Source organism: Sturnus vulgaris, unplaced genomic scaffold (genome assembly GCF_052056855.1).
Source record: "Sturnus vulgaris isolate bStuVul1 unplaced genomic scaffold, bStuVul1.hap1 Scaffold_84, whole genome shotgun sequence".
NCBI classification, from domain to species: Eukaryota; Metazoa; Chordata; class Aves; order Passeriformes; family Sturnidae; genus Sturnus; species Sturnus vulgaris.
This window is the reverse complement of record NW_028276728.1, coordinates 132,985-152,179: the sequence shown is the minus strand read 5'-3', so window position 1 is coordinate 152,179 and position 19,195 is coordinate 132,985. Positions and strand designations below refer to the sequence as shown.

At 48.3% G+C, this 19,195-nt stretch overlaps 1 protein-coding gene across 1 annotated transcript; it reads left to right on the top strand.

Annotated features, from left to right (window-relative positions):
* Positions 1-11,407: 11,407 nt before the first annotated feature.
* On the top strand, positions 11,408-17,457 carry LOC148217398 (uncharacterized). The gene is given in 4 exon segments (XM_088158603.1): positions 11,408-11,504; positions 11,731-11,955; positions 16,473-16,678; positions 16,681-17,457. Coding segments are annotated over 4 exon segments (1,305 nt in total).
* Positions 17,458-19,195: the final 1,738 nt, after the last annotated feature.

Genomic DNA, 19,195 nt, shown 5'->3' with positions numbered 1-19,195 from the left:
CAGTCTGAGAGCAATGCTGAAGATGAGGCAGTAACTCAGCAGCAAAAAGCTGAACTCAAAACAAAAAAGAAAAAGGAAAGTGAAATTGCATCCAAGAGAATTTTCAGTCAATATTTAAGAAAATAGCATAGGATTCACCAATGGAAACCTGCCCCAGCTTGTCAATGTTTTCTTTCAACTGTCCACCATGCCCAGAGTGAAGAAATGTCCAACAGCAGCTCCATCAGCCACTTCCTCCTGCTGCCATTGGCAGACACGCGGCAGCTGCAGCTCCTGCACTTCTGCCTCTTCCTGGCCATCTCCCTGGCTGCCCTCCTGGCCAACGGCCTCATCATCAGCGCCGTAGCCTGCGGCCACCACCTGCACACCCCCATGTTCTTCTTCCTGCTCAACCTGGCCCTCACTGACCTGGGCTCCATCTGCACCACTGTCCCCAAAGCCATGCACAATTCCCTCTGGGACACCAGAATCATCACCTTTGCAGGATGTGCTGCTCAGGTATTTCTGTTTTTCTTCTTTTTTGGAACTGAGTTTTCTCTCCTGACCATCATGTGCTACGACCGCTACGTGTCCATCTGCAAACCCCTGCACTACGGGACCCTCCTGGGCAGCAGAGCTTGTGCCCACATGGCAGCAGCTGCCTGGGCCAGTGCCTTTCTCAATGCTCTGCTGCACACGGCCAATACATTTTCCCTGCCCCTGTGCCATGGCAATGCCCTGGGCCAGTTCTTCTGTGAAATCCCACACATCCTCAAGCTTTCCTGTTCCAAATCCTACCTCAGGGAACTCGGGCTCCTTGCTGTTAGTGTCTGCTTAGCACTTGGCTGTTTTGTGTTCATGGTTTTCTCCTATGTGCAGATCTTCAGGGCTGTGCTGAGGATCCCCTCTGAGCAGGGACAGCACAAAGCCTTTTCCACCTGCCTCCCTCACCTGGCCGTGGTCTCCCTGTTCCTCAGCACTACTACGTTTGCCTACCTGAAGCCCCCTTCCATTTCCTCCCAATCCCTGGAGCTGACTCTGTCAGTTCTGTACTCAGTGGTGTCTCCAACCCTGAACCCTCTCATCTACAGCCTGAGGAACCAGGAGCTCAAGGCTGCAGTGTGGACACTGATCACTGGACGATTTCAGAAAAAGTAAACTGCTGGCCAATTGCTGCAAATCATTTGTAATAAAAGTCGTCTTTGATTGTAGTTGGTTTGGATGTTGGTTTGTTCTTTTATTTCCTTAGTTTTAGTTTTTTAATATTGCTCATTAAGAAATTTCATTTTGTATGGTTTTCTATTTTTGTTTCTGTTCACCTTTTCTGTGACACACAGACTGTGTCAATGAGGAGCTGTGCCCTCAATAGCTTTAAACAAAATAAAGGATCTCACCACAGAGTTTTTACCAGAAATTCCCCTTTTGTTCTGTTCTCTGGAGCTGCAGCAGCAATGTCAGTGTGCAGAGCTGGGGCAGATCAGTGCTGACACAGCAGCTGTGCCAGCAGCAGCAGCACTTGGTGTTGCCAGTGCTGCTCCCGTGCCACTGCCCCGCTGCCCTCCTGGCCCTCGTGTTGCTGCAGGGCCTGACTGCTCTGGGGGCCGGGCACAGCCCTGGGGGTGGCAGTGCTGAGGCTGCAGCAGGGACAGGCCATGGGCACTGCTGGGGCAGCGCTGACGCCTCAGGGCAGGGCCTGGGGGCTCCAGACTCCTTGGCCAGGCTCTCTCCACAACATTTGGCCGGGCTGGTGCTGCCCTTGGCATTGCACATGGCCAGAGCCCAGTGGGCCGGGAAGAGCCCTGAGCAATGAGGGAGGGACAGGATCTGCCTTGCCAGGGGCTGGGGCTCAGCCCTTGGCCCTTTGCATTCCTGAAACACATCCAGGTTTGCTCAGCATCACAGACACCTTTCTCTTGTATGTCCCCACCTGTCATCGCTGCCACCAGTGCTCTGCTCTAACTGGAACCTGGGGACACTTTCTGAGTTGTGTCCCTCAGTGAGACCCGTTAAAAGTTGAAGAAACTTTGGAGTTTCAATCTGACTTTGATTTCTTGAGAACTTTTCCTTCAGCTCCCTCTCAGGAATTGATATCCTGGGACTCAGAACTGTTGGAAAATCCCAGCTCTACAGAGACAGGGAGACTGAGAGGTTTTTTTTTTTTTAAAGATCTTCTTCCATTATCAGTCTCATTGAAGCGTGAAGTATAAGAGATGTAAAACTCAATGCCATTCTATTAGAAGCCAGGTTATTTCCTGGTTGCAATACCTTATATATATTTTTCAGCCTATTAAGCTTTTGCCACACAATGGTGCTAATACTTCTAACACCAATCACCTATTATTTTACCTTACATGGTGTTGCCACAGTGCATCTTTCACAGTTCTAATTCTCCAAAATTTCTGGTCTTTTTTCAAGACCATAGTTTGAAACTTGTTTCTATTTCAATCTCTCTCTCAGCAATGTCTTTTTTGTTCCAAGGCCTTTCTGAGTCAGCACACCTTATCTCAGAGTTTGCATCCAGATGTACAAGACTGCGTCAGCTTTCAGTCAGGCTTTGAGAATCCTTTACAAATCCATTTCTTGCAAATATCAGTCACAAAACACTGGAATTGCCTCTGCTCTAAGGAGAACTTTAATAAAACACACCCTTCAAAATAGGAATGGATATTTCTAAGAAGCTCTTTGACATATTTCTCCATAATTGGAGTTGAAAACCTTCCAAATGAACTGCACCAGACCAGAGGGAAGTCAAGGCAGAGCCATGGCTTGCTAGGAAACCTCTCAAGAATTCAGTCAGAATCGAACTCCAAAGTTTCTGATCCCGTTCATGGGTCCCACTGAGGGACACAACAGAGAAATTGTCCCCAGGTTCCAGTGTGAGCAGGAAATTGGAGGCAGAGGTGACGGGTGGTGTGAGAAATGCAGGCACAGAGAGCTCTCAGGCCATTGTGTGTACAGGCTCAGAGATAGAGATGGATCCCGTGTTTGACCTAGTACATTGGATAAAGCTTGGAGAATTAGAGCATTAAAAGTAAAATAGATAGGAAACAAGAATATAAGTTTGTAGTTTAAGGAGAAATATGTTTTAAGCAAACAGAAATATGTATTATGCAAGCAAAGCAGTATGTTAAGTAAGATAGTAAATGATTTTAAAGTTTAGCAATAGATTCCATTATAAAGTTAGAAGCTTAAGATGTATTAATGTGGGTTTGTGAAGTGTTATATGATTGGTTGAAAAATGATGCATTGTGGAAGAGCCATGGGGAGCAAAGCAATTAATGATTGATGTAAAAAGACATTAACAAACCTCATAGAAGTATGTGATTGGCTAAACAACTAACAAATGGCATTGTAACTAATAATTAGGTGATTTCTGATATTATGACATTGGAGCTAACACCTTTAATGTCTCACTTTTCTATGGGACTGGTGCAACCAAGTAACAAACCATCTTTTACAACATCTCTCAGTTTCCCCATCGCTTGTAGGATCAATCTCCCAATAGGGATTATTTGGACATCAGGTCTACCCATTGACATCAATGTAGGGACCCCAGGTCTACCCTACTAAAATTCAATAAGAATTGAGGGAAACCAGGTCTACTCATTAAAGTCAATGATGATTTTGAGGAAATTTGGTCCTAAAATAGGGAAAATTGGGTAAATTTGGGGGGAATCTTGGGCTGGATTCCGGGAATTTCCGCTCCAGTTTCGTGGTGGTGATGCTCTGGAAGTCCTGGATGAATTCCTGGAAGCCAATCCCAAATCCCTGATCCCACACCTGTAGCCTGTGCTGGAGCTGTGCCTCTGAGTAAGTCTAAAAATCTCTGTTTTCAGCCCCAAATCTGGGAATTCTGAGCCAAAAATTGGGATTTTTAGCACCAACTGCCACTGAAGGCAATAGAGATTGAAGGACACCAGGTCTACTGGACTGAAATAATTTAGGGGTTGAGGGACGCCAGGTCTACCCCTCAATAAAGTTGGATAAGGAATGGTTGCTGGTTAAACTGGGAGCATTGGGAGCCACTAAGGGGGCCATTGGGGTTACTGGGAGCACTGGAAAAAAAAGTAGGAGCACTGGGAGGGATTAGCAGAGATAAATGGGCAATGGAGCCACATCCAGGGCTGTGCCCAGGGCTCAGGGTTGGGGCCAGGGCAGTGAAATCTCTTTGTTGCTGATGTGGACGAGGCCATGGAGGGCACCCTCAGTCAGGGTCCAGGTGAGGCCAAGCTGGGTGGGAGTGTGGCTGTGCTGCAGGGCAGGAAGCTCTGCAGAGGGATCTGGACAGGCTGGAGCCATGGGCCCAGGACAATTGGATGAGGTTCAGCAAGGCCAAGGGCTGGGACCTGCCCTGGGCTCACAACCACCCCAAAATCCCTGGCTGTGCCCTGCCCCTGATCCCCACAGCCTCATCAGGTTTGTGTCCTTTGGGGTCAGCAACTGGTAAGACTTAAGAGGAAAGCAAAAGATTCTCTTCTTTGTTAAAAAAAAAAAATGTAAAATCACAGAATTGATGTTCAAAAATGGATATTGAAACTCCTCCCTCAACAATGTGAGACATCCCAGCAGCATCTGACACATCCACCATCCAGAAGAGATTTCTGTACAAAATCAATTTTAGGCAAAGATGATGCTATAATAGATATAAACACAATCAAGGTGTTGTACCAGCCTGCTCTGCCTGGAGTGCAGTTAAAACAGCTTGAAGAATGTTCTATTTGCAAAGCATTCAGTGATGGCTGGGGAAAGGGAGTTCATGCTGCTTTTGGTGTTGAGGAAATGCTGAAAGCAGCCTGACTCATTTTAACTCCTCCTGTCCTTGCTGGCATGAGGAGCCCCTCAGCCTTCCCTGCTCCGGGCTGGACAAGCCCAGCTCCCTCAGCCTCTCCTCACAGCCAAAGGGCTCCAGCCCCACCTTGGAGGCCCTTCCCTCACCCTGCTCCAGCTGCCAGACATCTTTCCTGCCCTGGGCAACCCAAACCAGGCCCCAGTGACCTGGATAATCCACGGCCTTGATGTCCTGGTCACACGGCCCTGGCCCCTTGTCCCCGTGTCAGGCTCTGGGGTTGATTTGTGGAACATCCTTGGGGGAGGCTGCAGAGCTGGGGCAGGGGGGATCCAGGGGAACAGGGGACCCTGCTGGGCACGAGCAGCAGGGGAGACTTCTCTGGGGGGGAAACTGTGAGGGGGGGCTGGGGCAGAGTGACCAGCCCAGTGACCTCAGGCATCCCCCTGGGATGTCACACAGCCCTGCTGATGTCACAGCCTGCTCTGTGATGTCACTGCACTCTGATGTAACACAGCTGCACTCTGTCACAGCCCACTCCGTGATGTCATGGCCCACTCTGTGATGTCATTCTGCCTCCCTCTATGATGTGAGAGTCTTCCATGTGAAGTCACAGCCTGCTCTGTAATGCCACAACTTACCCTGTGATGTCACAGCTGGCTCTCTGATGTCACACCACCACCGTGTGACGTCACACAGTCCCCTCTATCATGCCATAGGTGATCAATGACCTCACATAACCCACTCTGTGATGACACAGCCCCTCTGTGACATCACAGCCATTCTCTGAGGTCACTGCACCCTCTCTGGGACATCCCCAGTGTCACCTTTGTGGCGTGGGGGAAGGGCGATCTCCAAGTGCATTTGGGCCCCTGTGCCTGCAGCCCCCAGTGCCTGGAGGTGCCCAGCAGCTCCCGCAGCCTGCAGAACCTCTGAGCCACCCCCGACAGCCACAGGTGTCTGTCCTCATCCCAATGGACCTGGCACCGCTTGGAATCCTGGCTGGAGCGCGGCTGTGGAGCGACCACTGGGCTCAGAGAGGTGGAGACCCCCGGGAGCCCCCAAACCCCTCCTGCCCCACAGGTGCCCCTGGCAGCCCCAGGGCTGTGCCCGTCCCCGTGTCACTGTCCCCGTGGGTGGCAGGGCTGTGTTTCCCTCTTGGGGATGGGGCCCTGCACAGTCCCGGTCCCCCAGACCCCCGGGGGTGCCATGGGGGTCTCACCTGGGAACTGTCCAAGGCCTGGGGGCTGTGGCACAGCAGGGACACCCCCGGGGCACCCCCGGCCGCCTCCAGCTCAGTCACATCCCACTTGGCCCTGCCAAGGGCAGAGACATCCGTGGTCCCTCTCGAGGACACCCCAGGACCCCCTGTGCCCACCCCTTTGCCCACCCCTCACCACGGTGTCCCCAATCCCCACAGGTCCCAGGGTGCCCAGGGGGCTGGATGGGGACCTGTCCGTCCCAGGGGGATTCTGTCACCTCCCTTCCCCTATTTAGTGGTTTTGGTTTGCCAGTTGAAGAATTCCCAGACAATATACCAATTTATGAGTCTAGCGCTGGCTAAATTGCCAGTGCACCCATTAGAATTATTTACTCATTTCCTGCCCTGAGATGTGATTAGGAGGAAGGCAAAACAGGCTCAAACTTTAAAGAGTACTAAGAAAAACTTTATTATTGGAAACTATAGGAAAAAATAATAAATCTCAGAATAAAACTTTTAGAACACTCCACCTACCCCCATAACATCTTTTGTTTCTCTCTGACAATGTACAGAAACAATTCAGTCAGTTTGCCATCTTTTTCAAAAAAAGAAATATTTCACTAATTTACTCGGGAATGGAGACTTCTCTCTTCAGTCTATGGAGATTTCTCCACAAGCATTATTGAAGACCATATTAACTTATGTGGCACACTTTAAGGATTATAACAGTTTGAACAAAAGCTCTTTTCATCTTTGAAAACAGAAGTCTTCCTCCTTGTTCTTGTTCTTGTTCTTGTTCTTGTTCTTGTTCTTGTTCTTGTTCTTGTTCTTGTTCTTGTTCTTCTTCTTCTTCTTCTTCTTCTTCTTCTTCTTCTTCTTCTTCTTGTGCTTGTTGTTGTTGTTGTTGTTGTTGTTGTTGTTGTTCTTCTTCTTCTTCTTCTTCTTCTGCTCCTCCTCCTCCTCCGGGGGGCAGCAGAGTCTTCTCTTCTCTATTCAAACTGATGGGATCACAGCCATTTCAACATCTGCTCACTTTAGCACAAATGCCTCTGCTCATATCTACAGTTAAAACATTCACATCCACGCCATAATATCTATGTGTTATAGGGAATCAAGAGTCTCTTCTCCGTACTTAAAAAGAGAAAATTTCACTCCATGATTCTCTTTCTTCCTTCATCTGGGATCTGACTCTTCCTTTTGTCTGACCTTGGTGTTTTCATGCTGTTTCTGTGTGTATCATCATCTTGGTCCTTTTCACACCAGCCTAGAAGTAAACAGGTCCCCGGGTGAGCAATGATCAGATGGATTTGAACACGTACAAAGGATCCCAGCCAATTCATTGAACCCTAAGTGCAGATGCATCCTTGGCCAGGGAAATGGCTGTGTTGAGACCTCAACCAATCACATGGGTATATCCAGGACATTCAAACCCTCAATTTCAGAAGGGTCCTGAACAATAAAGAAAGCTTTTGTCATATGGGTAACTGAGAGTTCATGTCGTCTCTGCCTCCAACCATGACCCAATTAACGTAAAGGTGTGGTCAGTCAGTGTGGGCATTATGGGTGGTCATTGGGGGTGGCAGTGGGTGAGATCAGTGGGTTGTAGTCAGTGGATGTGGTCAGTTGGCGGGTCATTGGGGTGTGGTCAGTTGGTGTGGTCTGTGAGTGTGGTCAGTGGGTGTGGCCACAGGCTACATTCCGTGGATGTGGTCAGTTGGGTGGTCAGGTGGGAGTTGTCGGTCGGGTGGTCAGGGGATGTGGTCATTGGTGTGGTCATTGATGTGGTCAGTGGGGGTATGGTCTGTTGGTTTGTCAGTGGAGTGTGATCAGTGGGGGTGGTCAGTCAGGTGGTCAGAGGGTGTGGCCATGGATGTGGTCAGTGGGGATGGTATTTGGGCATGGTCAGGTGAGTGTGGTCAGAGGGTGTGGTCATTGAGGTGGTCATTTGGTGTGGTATGTGGGTGTATGGTCAGTTGGGTGGTGATTGGGGTGTGGTCAAGGGGTGTAGCCAGTACGTGTGGTCAGTGGGAATAATCAGTAGCTGTGGTCAGAGTGTGTCATCAGTGGATGTGGTCAGTGGGCTGTGGTTGGTGGGTGTGGTCAGTGGATGTGGTCAGTGGGTATGAGCAGTGCAGAATGTTCATTGGGTATGGTCAGTGGGTGTGGTCATTCGAGTGGTCATTAGGTGTGGTCTGTGGGTGTATGGTCAGTTGGGTGACCATTGGGGTGTGGTCAAGGGGTGCAGCCAGTACGTGTGGTCAGTGAGAGTGGTCCATGGTTGTGGTCAGTGGGAGTGGTCAGTGAGGTGTGGTCAGTGGGTGTGGTCAGTGAAGGATGGTCACTTGGTGTCGTCATTGGGTGGGGGCAGGTGGTGTGGTAAGTGGTGGTATGGTCAGTTGAGTGGTCATTGGTTGTTGTCGATCAACGTGGTCAGTGTTTGTGGTCAGTGGGTGTGGCTATTTGGTCTGGCCAGTGGGGGTGGTCAGTGGGAGTGGACAGTGGGAGTGGACAGTGGGAGTGGACAGTGGGAAGTGGTCAGTGGGTTTGGTCAGTGGGTTTGGTCAGTGGGGATGGACAGTGGGAGGTGTTCAGTGGGTTTGGTCAGTGGGAGTGGACAGTGGGAGTGGACAGTGGGAGGTGGTTAGTGGTTGTGGTCAGTGGGTTTGTTCAGTGGGGATGGGCAGTGGGAGGTGGTCAGTGGGTTTGGTCAGTGGGTTTGGTCAGTGGGTTTGGGCAGTGGGAGGTGGTCAGTGGTTGTGGTCAGTGGCACAGTGGTCAGTTCTGTGGTCAGTGCGTGTAGTCAGTGGGGTGAGGGCATTGGTTTCTGTGCAGTGAGTGTGGTCAGTGGTTGTGATCAGTGGGTGCATTCAGTTGTGGACACACTGTTAGAGACCTAGAAAAATTACAGCCAGGAAAATCATTCCCATTCTGGAGTTTCTCCTGGTTCTCTCACAGATCCGTTCCCAGGCTGATAGCTTGTTCAGCTCCGGTAGGGAGACGTTCCCCATGGATGATAATTTGGTCAAAATAGAATGGAATTAATAACATTGGATAAACACCTGGTAGCAACCGTGGGACTCATTCTGAAGTACTGTCCCAGAGGCGTTTTCTCAATTATCCAATGAGCTACTGTCTTGTCTTAGCTCTGCAGAACATCCTATAAGTGTGAATCGTGCTCTCAATCGTGTCTCCTTCCTATCCTGAGGGATGACCATGTAGCTGTGTGTCTTATTTCTGCTGCTCCAAAGTGTAAAATCCCTAACGGACAGCTACAGTCAGTGGGTGCAGTCAGTGGTTGTGGTCAGTGGGGTGTGGTCACTGTTTGTGGTGAGTGGGGGTCATCAGTGGGTGCAGTCAGTGGTTGTGGTCAGTGGGGTGTGGTCACTGGTTGTGGGCAATGGGTGTGGGCAGTGGTGTATGGTCAGTGGGTGTGGACAGTTGGGTGGTGTTCTGGTTTAGGACAAATTTGGGAGAAAACCTCCAAAGGGACCTCCCAGAAGCAAACCCAAGCAGCCCCTCCCCCATCCAGTTAGGGGAGAAATTTCCTCAGAGAAGTGGAAAAAACCTCTTTATTCAACAAATCAAAAGCACTGTCCAGCACAAAAAAAATGAACAATAGCGAACAACAAAACCTCTCGCTGCTCTGAGGAGCTGACAAATTCAGAAAGTCTCCTGTGGTGGTAGCTCAGCTCAGTCTGGCATCAGTCCCTCTGGCACTGGAAAATGCCGCTGCCCAGTGGGCCGCAGGTGCAAGATCCTGGTGCTTCTCCCCGGGTCCCCAGTCCTGAGCAGGTTCAAATAATTCCAGGAAAAAGAAGGAAAAAACTGTCCAGGGAACTTCTCTGCTTCAATTAGTCAAAAACTTACTAAAAGCAAAGGACAGCTCTCTCCTGCTCTCCACCACAGTGACACCATCCAGGAGACAAAGTGATGAAACTCCTATCTCTATGTCTCTGTCACTGTCTTTCTCTCCTCCCACCTCTATTCCATGTCTATTTCTCTCTTTGCCATTCTGTCTCTCTCTCATTTACTCTTCAATAAAATCCATCCTATTGACTTTGGCACATGGTCTCATTTGCACCCTAACTGAGGCAGAGCCATTTCTGATCATTTCAATCAGTGGATCAGAACAAGGGGCTAGAAGCCCTCCAGTCTGGCTGCTGCTCCATGCCACTTCCAGGGCCTTGGGCTGCTGAAGGGCTGCTGGGCTGGGCCCTTTGTGACACAGGGGTGTTCTATCGGGTTCCTGGGTGATGAGGGACATTCTGTTGTCCTGGTGACATGGCACAGCCCCAACCTGCAGGGCTATAGAAGGGGCCCAGGGCCCTGCACTGCCCAGTGCCAGGAGTGCCACTCACTCAGGAGGAAGCAGCTCCCGGGATCTCTGTGTGCCACACAGTTGCAGATGGAGAAGGAAAAGGAGAACCCCAGCTCCAAAGCAGCCAGCCCCATGGCCAGCAGGCTGGAAGAGCAGGCCCTCAGCGGGCAGGGGCTGGCAGCAGGTGACAGCTCAGGCCTGGTAACATGCAGCAACGATACCAGCAGCTGCCAAGAGGGATCCCAAGGGGAAACCTGCATTGAGCAGGAGCTGTGCCCAGAAGAAAAGAGCAGTCACCAGGAAGCACACCAGGGGCAAGCCTGCATTGAGCAGGGGCTGTCCCCCTCCGAAACCAACATCTACCCTGAAGAGTGCCATGAGGAAAGGTGCTCTGGGCAGGATCTCTCAGCACCAGAAGAAGATGGAGATGGAGTCAGCGTCCTGGAGCTGTCCTGAAAATCAGCTTGGGCCAGGCTGGGGCTGGGGGAGGCCGTAGCCCACAGGCTCATCTGCTGAGGCCACTGTTGAGGAATGGCTTTCTGATCAGGGCCATGGGTCTTTGGATGCATTGTTCAAACAATCCCCCTGTTGATCAGAATAAGACAGGCTGTTCATCATTTTGCAAGTGTTGCAGTGTGTGCTGATGTGACAAGGGCACTGTAATCTTGTCATCCTGCTCTGTGCAACTTGAGAGAAGTTTCTCATGAGAACAAGAAAGAACCCTGGCGAGAAGAAGCAGCAAGGCAGAAATGTGTGTGCGACCAATCAAAATGTGACTGCTGTACTTGTTGCTGGCTAAGTGAATAAAAAGCCATTGTAACAGAGAATAAACAGAGTTTGCTTTATCAATCATATTGATTGTCTGCATGCCTCCCCTCGCCGTCACTCGCCCCACCCTGCAGTTTGGCGCCCGGAACAGGGACCCCCACTCCTTGTTCTGGTTAGCGAAGGGAGATCAGAGCAGCACCGGTAGCAGCGACCAGGGAGAGGAAGATCGGGTGACGCTGGTGTAAGAATCCTGATCTGTGCTTGAACTGCCTTACAGGAGGAGTTCACCGTCTGAGGAAGGGCTAAACCTGCAAAGGCTGCACATTTCTATACATGTAAGGGACAGTTGCCGGCTATGGATGAAATGGATAATGAGGTAGCCTTTCATTTATTTATATGCTTTTTAGAAAAATGGGGAGTAAAGGATATTGACCTCAAAAAAGAACTGGCAGGTCTGATTGCCTTTGAAAAGGCATCAGGATTTTTTAAGGACAGTGGAGATTTGTTTGTAGCAGATGAGTCGAATAAATTATTGGTCAGGTATTGTGGGATATGGTTATAGATGACTCTAAACCAGCTAAAAAGTTTATGAAACCTTGGCGGGCAGTAAAAAGTGTTTGCAGAGGCATTTAACTGAGAAGCAGGTTGCTGCAGTGGCATCCTCTCACTTAAATGCAGGAACAGCTGCTGCAGAGTCGGATGCAGGCAGACTGAAGTTAGGAGTTCAGTCCGTGCCTATTCCTCCGACGGGAGGTCCGGTGCGAGTTAGCCGCCAACCGGAGTCAGAGACCGATCGTGCACGACCCTCTGCCCCGCGGATGGATAGTGATGAGGATAATGATTCATTGTCCCCAGGGGAGGAGGCTGAGATAGACGAGGAGGCAGCCAGAGATCATGGGGATGGTAATGACTGTTTGATTAGCATGAGAAGTGAGAGAAATAAGAAAGGGACTGAGAAAAGAAAAAAGGGCAGTGCTCAGATTTCCCCAGTAAACTGGAAAGTGATTCAAAGAACAGCAATTGAGAATCAGGATTAGAAGTTTGTAGTGGGTACAGGAGAGGATATTTTAGCCTTCCCGGTTATATATACACCGGGTGAGGGAGGACTTGCTGGAGAATTCCATGCTGTTGATTGGAAATTGCTAACTCAGTTGAGACAGACTGTGAATGAGGCAGGAGTGCACGGAGAACCGACTAAACAAATGCTAGGTTACATATGGGGCACTGCACTGCTCATTCCTGAGGATATTAAGACTGTCATGAAAATGATTCTGACCCAGTCACAGGTTATTCTATGGCAGGCCCATTGGAATAATTTATCTTTCCCAGCGGCAAACCTACTGCAGCCACAGCAGGATCCCTTACATGGGGTTACTGTGGAACAATTGATGGGCTTTGGTCAATTTGCATCACCTGATATGCAAATAATGATGGGGCCAGAGAGAGTAAGAGAGTGAATGGGAATGGCAACGGAGGAATTAAAGAGAGTGAGAGTGGCACCATCAGCACCTTCTTACATGTGAGTAAAACAGGGAAAAGACGAGCCCTTTTCCTCTTTTGTTGATCGGTAGCGGGAGCTATAAATAGTGCAGATGTTCAGGAATGGATGAAAGGGACATTGCTGAGACAGTGTGTGTTAGAGAATTCTAACCCTTTTACAAGGAACATACTAGTGACATTGCCGGCTGATGCTTCAGTTGAGGAAATGTTAGATAGAATGAGCAGAGTGCCCGTAGATCATCAAGTCTTGTTAGTGGAAGCAGTGAAGGAATTAGGGAAAGATTTGGTGCAGACACGGCAACAAGCTTTTGCAGCAGCCCTTGCTCCTCTTCGCCTGAACTCACCTCGAAAGGAAGGAGTCCCACGGTCCAAGGACAAGTGTCATCGCTGTGGATGCAGAGGACACCTGCGGCATCAATGCAAAGTACAAAAGGTGTGGTGCCCACAGTGCCAAATGAATAACCACAGCTGGGAAGCTTGTCGCCGAAAGTCAAAAAACGATGGACTGAGAGCGAGAAGTGGCGGCTCGCAGACCCCAACAGCGGCTCAGGTGACAACAGCGCCACCTTGCGCCTGCCAGTGCAATCAGCAGCCAGGCTCCAACCCGCCACCTCAGGGAGCCTCGCACTGGCCCTGGCAACCGCAATAGACGGCACCCTGATCGACAACAGACCACAGAAAGGTCCCACTGGACTAAAAGGACCATTGATTATAGGAGGCCAAGCCCATGGAGCATTGTTATTGGGTCGGTCCTCCAGCAGAATGAAGGGACTTTTTGTATTACCTGGACTTATTGATGTGGATTATAATGGAGAAATCTGCATTATGGTTCAAACACATTTCCCACCAATGTATATCCCTGAAGGAAGCAGGATCTCACAGCTTGTACCTATGCAGCAGTTAACAGCTGCAATGACTCCAGCTAATAAGGAAAAGAGGTGGGAAAGGATTTGGATCCACAGGTGGACTTGCATTATTGACACTTTCAATGGAAAATCGTCCTGTTGTAAATGCAGTTATTAAGTGTGACCGACAAACTTTACGCCTTCCTGTCCTTTTGGACCCCAGCTTGGACTTGACTATCATTTGCCAATTGGTTTGGCCACCACAATGTCCACTACAAAGAATGATGGGAGGAGTAGAAGGAGTAGGTGGAGCTGCTATTGCACAGCGAAGCTGAGATATAGTCCAAGTTACTATAGATGGCAAAACTGTTTCTATCTATGTCACCATAATGCCACTGCCAGAAAAGGTTAATGCCCTGATTGGAAGAGATGTGCTGACCTCTTTAGGCTTTGTCCTAACAACAGAGAGACCTTTTCCCTCGGGGCCATTGGATGGACTTTCCTGATTCAGCTGAAATGGCTGACTGATCAGCTGGTATGGATCGACCAGTGGCCACTGGAAAAGGAAAGTCTACAACAGGTTCACATGTTAGTTCACGAGCAATTAAATCAAGGACATTTAAAATTATCCACAAGCCCATGGAACACTCCTATTTTTGTGATAAAGAAAAAATCTGGGACATATCATTTGCTGCATGACTTAAGAGCAGTGAATGTACAGATGCAGACCATGGGAGCCTTGCACCCTGGACTGCCTAATCCTGCAATGATCCCAGAGCATTGGCATCTACTGATTGTGGATCTCAAAGACTGTTTTGTCACAATTCCCTTACATCCAGAGTATACACAGTGCTTTGCTTTTACAGTTCCATCCATTAATCGAGAAGCACCTGAGCAGAGCTTTGAATGGGTGGTTCTACTGCAAGGAATGAAGAACAGTCTCACTCTATGTCAGCTGTTTGTGGCTCGTGCATTACAACCCATTCGAATTGCATGGCCACATGCCATGATCTACCACTACATGGATGACATATCAGTGGCTCAGAAACAACCCTTGAATCCACAACAAGAGAAATTCTTGACACAACAATTGCTGCAACAGGGTTTATCAATTGCCCCAGAAAAAGTTCAGCGTTTTCCTACGTGGAAATATTTGGGATGGAAAATTGATAATGCCACAATGAGGCCACAAAAGTTAACTATCAAAATGGACGTAAAAAATGTAAATGATGGACAAAAACTCATGGGAGACTTACAGTGGCTACGACCAGTGGTTGGGATTACTAATGAACAGTTGGAAGTTTTGTGACCACTGTTGAAAGGAACTGATCCCACTGCTCCAGTAAGGCTCTCGCCCTTGCAGAATAACATGATTAAGCAGTTGAGCACTATAATTGCACAGCGAGTGGTCGATCATCTTGACCCTGACCTTCCAATTGATCTTACTATTCTAATTGGGCCATCACAGTTGCTTGGTGCACTTAAGCAGCACAAAAAGAAAAAGGGGGAGCAAGAGGAGGTCAGAGTTCTTGAATGGCTATTTCCACACTTACAACCATGAAAAACGATCCAGCAAAAGGTTGAGGACTTGGCTGAACTTATTTGTAAAAGAAGAACTCGAATAGTGCAGGTGTCAGGCAAGGAGCCCGGAACCATCTACTTGCCTCTTAAAAGAGAAGAGCTGGAGTGGTACCTGCGGAATTCTCAACTGTTACAAACTAGTCTCCTGAGTGAGGCACAGGACATCAATGTCAGCTCACTTAAAGTTTCAGTGCTTAAGTGGATGAGCCAGCAGAACTGGTTACAGATTCCAAAATATAGTGCACAGCCTCTCCACGGAGCAGTTACAGTTTTTACTGATGCAGGAAGAAAATCACGGCGTGCTGCTGCCACGTGGCATGATGGCTCTAAATGGCATCATATCATTTTACAAGCAGAGACTGAAGACTCCTTACAAACTTTGGAACTGAGAGCAGTTGTTTGGTCTTTTAAAAAATGGCCAAGAGACAGGTTAAATGTTATAACTGACTCTCTGTATGTGGCTGGAATAGCTGCAAGAATTGAAGATGCCATAATCAAGGACATACAGAACCCTCAGCTTTTTGAGCTGTTGAGACAACTGCAAGCATGCATCAATCAAAGGAAGAAATCATATGCTGTCTTGCATATTAGAAGCCACAAATGAACCCAAGGTTTGGGAGAAGGCAATATGAGTGCAGACCAATTGGTCTCTGTGTCAGAGCCAATTAGTGAATTCACCAAGGCCTGTGAAGCTCATGCTACATTTCATCAAAATGCCCGTGGCTTACACAAGTATTTCAACATCACGATGGAGGAGGCCAGAGGAATAGTCCGAGCATGCCCTACCTGTAGCCATCATGGTCCAGGTCTCGGTGTTGGGGTTAATCCTCGAGGCTTAGGCCCGAATGAAGTATGGCAAATGGATGTTACACATGTATCGGAATTTGGCCAACTCAAATATGTGCATGTTACAGTGGACACATATAGTCACTTTATTTGGGCCATGGCACAAACTGGAGAAAGGGCCTTACACGTGACTCGACACTTAACTTACTGCTTTGCAGTCATGGGGGTTCCTAAACAATTAATGACGGAAAATGGTCCAGCCTATGTCAGTGAAAGGCTGAGAAAATTTTGTCAGCTGTGGGGTATACAGCATCCCACTGTGGTTGCACAGTCCCCTACCAGACAGGCAATTGTGGAATGAGCAAATCAGACTTTAAAGTTATAACCTGGGAAATTTCAAAACATAACAGATGTGCAAGAAAGACTAGCCAAAGCATTGTTTGTGATGAATTACCTTTGTATATTTGCTAAACAGAATGTTCCCGTGGCATATGTTCATAGTGGACTTGAGGGGACAAAAAGTAAAGAGGAAAAACCCTTTTTTGTGTTATACAGGGACCCTGTGTCAGGGATGTGGAAAGGCCCAGCAGAGGTTCGCTATGTTGGCCGTGGTTCTATGTGTGTGCTTACCCCTACAGGTCCTCTGTGGGTGCCGAGCAAGTGGACACGGCCAGCAGTGAAGGGGCCCGATAGTCTGGGGCCAGGCAGCATCGGCTGAGATATGGCCCTGTCCTCCTGGCATTCCAACATGTAATTCTTCTAATTTGAATGCTACCCTTGATAGCTGGGATCAATGGGCACTGCATCTCCCTACAGCCTCCACAAAACCTCAAGAATTGGAGCTTTTAGGGTCTGTAAAGGCGGATGGCTGTGTAAACTTGAACTGGATAAATGCAAAGACCCAGGTTGTAATTTATCTGCTGTTAGTGTGAATTCTTCCTTACTGGTATATGGCAATGAGTCACTTTGGTGTGGTTATACAGCTCCCAATCGATCTGTGTCAAGCAATACTCCCATTCAATTACCACCTGGATACTTTCTTATTTGTGGTGATAGAGCTTGGTCCGGAATTCCTTCTCGGCTGAGAGGTGGACCTTGTACACTGGGGAGATTGTCATTGTTGACACCAAATACATCTATGATTTTAAATGTATCCAGACATCACAGAGCAAAACGTATGACTCACCAATTTAGCAGTGAATGTAGTGACAATGTTAAATTTTGGTCTCCTGGTGCGATAATAGCAGCTTCAGCTTTAGCACCCGCAGTTGCTTCCTCAGGTGCCTTAGCAACCCTCAGCAGGTTAGGCTGTTGGCTTGCAAAGCAAACCAATGCAACATCACGAGCCTTGTCAGATCTTTTGTTAGATGTGGACTCTGTTAGACATGCTACACTACAGAATCGGGCAGCAATTGATTTCTTACTGTTAGCTCAAGGACATGGTTGTGATGAATTTGAAGGGATGTGCTGCATGAACCTGACTGACCACTCTCAGTCAATTCATAAGCAATTAGCAGAGCTTAAGCGGCTTACTAAACAGCTTCAAATTCAGGATGGGTTAGGCCTGGAAGGATGGTTGAAATCCCTGGGTTTGGGACCATGGCTTACCAGCCTGGTACAGCACCTGATCACCATCGGGATAATTGTATTGATTGTGATTATTTGTGTGCCTTGTTTGATTCAATGCTTGTGATGAATGTTAAATGATGCTACAGCAGCAGCTACTCAATGAGAATTGCTTGACAAAAAGAAAGGGGGAATTGTTGAGGAATGGCTTGCTGATCAGGGCCATGGGTCTTTGGAGGCATCGTTTGAACAATCCCCTTGTTTATCAGATCAAGACAGGCTGTTCATCATTTCACAAGTGTTGCAATGTGTGCTGATGTGACAAGGACACTGTAATCTTGTCATCCTGCTCTATGTAACTTTAGAGAAGTTTCTCATGAGAACAAGGAAGAACCCTGGCAAAAAGAAACATTAATGTAGAGATCTGTTTACACCAATCAAAATGTGACAGCTGTATAAGTTGCTTGCTAAGAGTATAAAAAGCCATTGTAACAGAGAATAAACAGAGCTTGCTTTATCAATTCCCTGGATCCGCAGTATCACTATGGACCATAGGTTTCATGCAGCTTTGCTGTGTCACACTGGCTCCTTGGTTCCATGAAGCCCCACTGTGTAACAAGGGAATCTTGGTCCCATGAGGTTCTGAACTGTCACAATGGTGTCCTGGGTTCTGGATTGTAACAATAGACCCTTGGTTCCACGAGGTTCCATGATGTCACAATGCTCTCCTTGGTTCCACAAGGCCTTGCTTTGTCACAATGGACCCTTGGTTCCATGAGCTTCCATAGTGTAACCATGGTCTCCTGGGATCTGCATTGTCACAATGGACAATTGGTTGCATGGGAGCCTGCTGTGTCACAAGAGAGCCTTAGTTCCATGAGGTTCTGGACTGTCACAGTGGTCTCCCTGCTTCAACGAGGCCCTGGAGTGTCACAAGGGCTGCTTGGTTCTGGGAGCTTCCACAACGTCCCAATGGTCTCCTTGTTTCTGCAGTGTCATAGTGGACTCTTGGTTCCATGAGGTTCCTAAATGTCACAGGTCTCCTTGGTTCCATGTGGCCCTGCTGTGTCACAATGATCTTGATTCCATAATTCCCTTCAGTGTTGTGGAGAGTTTTGTGGAAGACTGGCTACGTGAGAAAGGACATGATGAGATTCCACTAGTCAGGAAATAAGGCCTTGGGCAAGAACATTGTGCCTTTGAGCAAGGAGCAAGGCAATCACGAGATGTCAAAATAAGAATTAGCTTTTTTTAAAACAAGAATTAGCTGTTGCAGTAAAGCAACCGTAGCCATCCGGAGTTTGTAACAATATGTGCGAGGATGACGCTTAGCAAGGCCAGAGCACAGAACCAATGATGAGCTTAGCTTTTGCAATATGTATGAGCTTTATTATCGTGTCTATATAACTGTAGCCTTCTGATCAATAAACTTGAGGCTTGTTGATCATCATTGGATGTGCTTGTCTCCCGTCGTCTCCGACACAGTGTCACAATGGAGCCTTGTTTGTGTGAGGCTCTCAACTGTCACAATTGTCTCCTTGGTTCCATCAGCCCCCGCTGTGTCACAAGGGTCCCCTTGGTTCCATGAGCACACCAAAGCTTTGCACAAACATTGAGCAGCACCTGCTTAACACACCTGGGAACATCTGTCTGCATTCAAAAGAGAGGTCACAGCTGAGAAAGGCACCAGCAGCTTCCATCTGCAACTGAGATGCAGGGAAAGGACAGTGACAGAGAATTCAGCTGGAAGATTCTGAGAATTCTGCATCCAGACATAATTTCTGCTCACACTGTCCCTAGTAGAAAGGTGACATCATTCCAGGCAGCCTGTACTCAGCATGTGCTTCTACAGTGGGGGTTTGTCG